General features: G+C 46.5%; 2 protein-coding genes across 2 annotated transcripts in view; one reads left to right on the top strand and one right to left on the bottom strand.

The window, feature by feature from the left end:
- The window catches only part of LOC109539319 (rho GTPase-activating protein 21), a gene marked incomplete in the record, with an annotated part of 91,600 nt that overhangs the window by 20,922 nt on the left and 66,470 nt on the right, over positions 1-4,208 (bottom strand). Inside the window, 1 exon segment of the mRNA XM_048663036.1 lies at positions 1,420-1,470. Coding sequence (XP_048518993.1) covers positions 1,420-1,470 — 51 coding nt within the window.
- The window catches only part of LOC109539327 (serine/threonine-protein kinase PITSLRE), a gene marked incomplete in the record, with an annotated part of 43,946 nt that overhangs the window by 26,849 nt on the left and 12,889 nt on the right, over positions 1-4,208 (top strand).

The following is a 4,208-nucleotide window of genomic DNA, read 5'->3' as shown; positions in this document are numbered from 1 at the left end:
ATGATCACTGGAAATAACTGAGGCAGCAGCTGCAGAAGTGCGCGAAAGTCTTTCTGGGGGTTTCAAGAGCGGACAGTCTTCTTTTGCGCACATCTTCAACAGCGACAGTCTGCCAGAAAAAGCGTCGAGTGCAAAGTGAAAGACTATCAAAAAGACTATCGGACTGTCTTTTTGGTTTTCAATGATCACCGGAAATAACTGAGGCAGCAGCTGAAGAAGTACGCAAAAGTCTTTCTGGGGGTTTCAAGAGCGGACAGTCTTCTTTTGCGCACATCTTCAACAGCGACAGTCTGCCAGAAAAAGCGTCGAGTGCAAAGTGAAAGACTATCAAAAAGACTATCGGACTGTCGTTTTGGTTTTCAATGATCACCGGAAATAACAGAGATAGTAGCTGAAGTAGTTGACAAAACTAAACCAAACGAACCTCTGAAGATGGCGCTCTGACCAGCAGCCGAAACCCTGGCCGCCCAACCAGACAGCCTGGCGGCATCTGCGTCCATCAGCCAGCAAACAGGTGGCCCAAAAAACGCAACATTGCGGCAATTAACGCGCTCAAGTTGGTACTGCCGGCGGCCAGTTGCCGACGTTTCGCTTATTGCTAAATAAGGACACATCGTCGATCGGGGACCACCCATGTGGTGCCGATCGACGTCGATTTTCGTCCTTCGCCGTCCGGCCGGTTCTTCTACGACCGAACGAGCGAAACTTCTGGTGCGAAAACCGCACTAATTGGCTGTTAAATGCCAATTAATTTGCCAGCGATTGGCTGGCTAAAGCCCATAATTTACCGTATAGAAACCACTGGCCAAAGTTGGATGGTTTGGGGCTCTTAAGTAGGAGTTGGACTGAAAAGGCGCAGTCGGGTAGGTTTTTCCTGCGGAAAAAAACCGTCCTTTCTGGCCTGAGCCGCAGTCGAGCCCCATAAAGACGCGAATGCGATTTGAGAACACGCATGAAGAATGTGCAAAAATCCAATGTCAACGGCGACAACTGGAGGAAAAAGAAAACTGGTTCAGTTAATTACGGCGACTCGAATCGACTGCAAATCGGCCCATTAAGCAGGGCCGGACTGTCGATGGCTGAAGACCCCTACATGCAGACCGATTGGGAGCCTTAAGCCCGGAAGAACCAGCCTCCAGTCGACTTATAGGCGCAAATCCGTGCGCCTTCGATTTGTCAATTCTTCGGCTGATTAACACATTATCGACTAATCAAGCCAATTAGTGGCTTTCCTATGAAATGGCTTGATTACGGCCGACACCCGAGCTCACCTTGTCTGCGCATTTTTCGCGTTTTCGCTTCCGTTTTGGAGCAGCAAAATCGTTTTCAATTAGTTCGCATCGAACGCGCCTCTGAAGAAGCACAAAAAGCCTTTCAGGCTCAGAGGATTGGGAGTCTTAAGTTGAAGAAATGGCTTACCGGATATCGGCGGTCCGACGTTCGTCCTGCCTGCGCTCTCTGGAACGTTTCCTGCAAAAAAAACACTCGAATTAGTCGGAAATTTATTTAAAACCCTTGAGGGTGGCGCTGAAAAGTTCCGAAAAATTGCCTGAGGATGGCCAGAAAAGCGAAACTTTTCTCGCTTACACAACCGGGTTTTGCCTGCAAAATGCAACTGAAATTGACTGGCTGAGTTCACTGGTTGCTGTGGTAATAAATCCCAATTGCAACCGAACAAAACTTTGAAAATTTCTCAAAAACTGTCTGAAGATGGCGCAAAGTCGAAACTTTCTCCACGTATAAAACTGACCTTGTTGCACACAATTTGTACAAAAAGTGACTCGCTAACTTTTCCTGTTTATGAGGAAAAAAATGTCAAACTCCGGTCTGCAAAAACAACCTTCTCAACCGACCAAAATTTCGAAATTTTGTCAAAACTTGTCTGAGGATGACGCAAAGTCGAAACTTTCTCCACTAATAGAACAGACCTTGTTCCACACATTTTGCACAAAAAGTGACTCGCTAACGTTTCCAGTTTTTGAGGTAAAAATGCCAAACTCCGGCCTGCAAAAACAACCTTCTCAACCGAAGAAAAATTCGAAATTTTGTCAAAAATTTTCTGAGGATGACGCAAAGTCGAAACTTTCTCCCCGTATAGAAGAGACCGTGTTCCACACAATTTGCACAAAAAGTGACTCGCTAACTTTTCCAGTTTTTGAGGTAAAAAATGCCAAACTTCGGCCTGCAAAAACCACCATCAAAACCGAAGAAAATTTGTCAAAAATTGTCTGAGGATGACGCAAAGTCGAAACTTTCTCCACGTATAGAACAGACCGTGTTCCACACAATTTGCACAAAAAGTGACTCGCTAACGTGTCCAGTTTTTGAGGAAAAAAATGTCAAACTCCGTCCTGCAAAAACAACCTTCCAAACCGAAGAAAATTTCGAAATTTTGTCAAAATTTGTCTGAGGATGACGCAAAGTCGAAACTTTCTCCCCGTATAGAAGAGACCGTGTTCCACACAATTTGCACAAAAAGTGACTCGCTAACGTGTCCAGTTTTTGAGGAAAAAAATGTCCAACTCCGGCCTGCAAAAACAACCTTCTCAACCAAACAAAATTTCGAAATTTTGTCAAAAATTGCCTGACGATGACTGAAAGTCGAAACTTTGTGCACTTATAGAAAAGACCCTCCGCTACATTTCGCGGTAAAAAACAGCCGTCGATCTCGGCTGGTTTTTGAAGGAATAAATGCCAAACTCGGGGCTGCAAAAACAAGCGCTCAAAGCCTGGGCGATTATGAAAATTTGCCAAAAATTCCCTGACGATGACCCAAAATCGAAACTTTATCCCCTGATAGGACCCGCTTTGCCCAAAAAACCCCCATACAAAAGCAGCTCCCTACTTTTCCGAACAGAAAACATTTCCAAAACCCCAAACAGCCAAAATTTTGGACAAATCCCCCAAAACACCCTGAAGATGTCTGGGCATCGAAACTTTATCCATTCACGGAACACACTTCACCCCACAAACTTTACCCGAAAAAGCATCCCCACCCCTTGCAGTTGCAGAGCAAACTGATGCCAAACTTCGGCCTGCCAGAACCACCCCAGCAAATCACAGGCAAATTGGAAAATTCCCCAAAAGATGCCTGATGATGACCCAAACCCGAAACTTTGTCCACCAACCGAGGGCACCTTGCCCAACAAAACTCGCCCAAAAGCAAATCGTTGTCTTCGCCCGTTCTCGAGGGAAAAAACCCGCAAAACCCCTGCCAGCAAAAGCAGCGACTCAACACTGAAAAATCCTCCCGCCCGTCCTGAGGATGGCTGAAAATCGAAACTTTGCCAACTGACAGAACACCCCAGGCCCTATCAGGTGCAGCCAGAAAACCATCCCCACCCCTTCTGGTTGGGGAGGAAATAAATGCCAAAGTCCGACCTGCAAATAGGAAGCACACACCACTGCCTGATGAGGGCCAATACGACCGCAACGCAGCAAGGCGAAAAACCCGCCGATTCGCATACGAAAGACCGATAAATCACGGATCCTTATAAGTCGCTTGAACGAAACAAGTTCGATCTGGCAAGCAGCAGGTGACTGGCAACACTTGACGCACTTTGACTTCAATATGCAAACGAGCGGTGAGCAAAAATGCACTTATTAAACGGGTTCATTAATCATGCTGTTAGTAGAGCGCGAAAAGGCCCTTTTATGGCCGCGCACAAATTAATTATGCCAATTGGTTTCAGGATTTTTTCCATTTTTGCCGTTTGCATTGATTTGTCGTAATTTTTCACTTTTAGTCGCGTTTCGAGCCCCGTTTGGGCGCTCCCCAGCACCATCATCAGGCAAATTTTCACGGAATTCAAATGTCAGTTTCCACTGCAAAGCATGGAAGCGACGAATAATCGCTTCATTAAGCCGATTATGGGCGAGGCGCAATAATAACCGTTTAGGAGGCCGATAAGATCGGGCACCCGTCGCTACTTGTCGCCAGCAAGGATTTTTCGGCCAGATTACAAGAAAAAAACTGATCCGAAACTGTTACCGAACGCCGCTGGCTGCGCCCGATAAGATCACCGAAGTTTTCGCCGTTTAATTAGGGTGACCTAGACTTTCGACGCCAAGCCGGCAACACTGGCGTGCCCGGAGGGCACAAGCTTTCAAGGAGACAGCAGTGAGGTTGGCAGGTATTCCTGATGAACTTTCGGAGTGCGCAATGGAAACAAGCGGACAATTGATTTGGCAACTGCGCCCAAAAAAGT

Source organism: Dendroctonus ponderosae, unplaced genomic scaffold, assembly GCF_020466585.1.
Source record: "Dendroctonus ponderosae isolate FM_Combo_2020 unplaced genomic scaffold, Dpon_F_20191213v2 Dpon_F_20191213_12, whole genome shotgun sequence".
NCBI lineage: Eukaryota > Metazoa > Arthropoda > Insecta > Coleoptera > Curculionidae > Dendroctonus > Dendroctonus ponderosae.
This window is presented reverse-complemented; position numbering and strand designations above follow the sequence as displayed.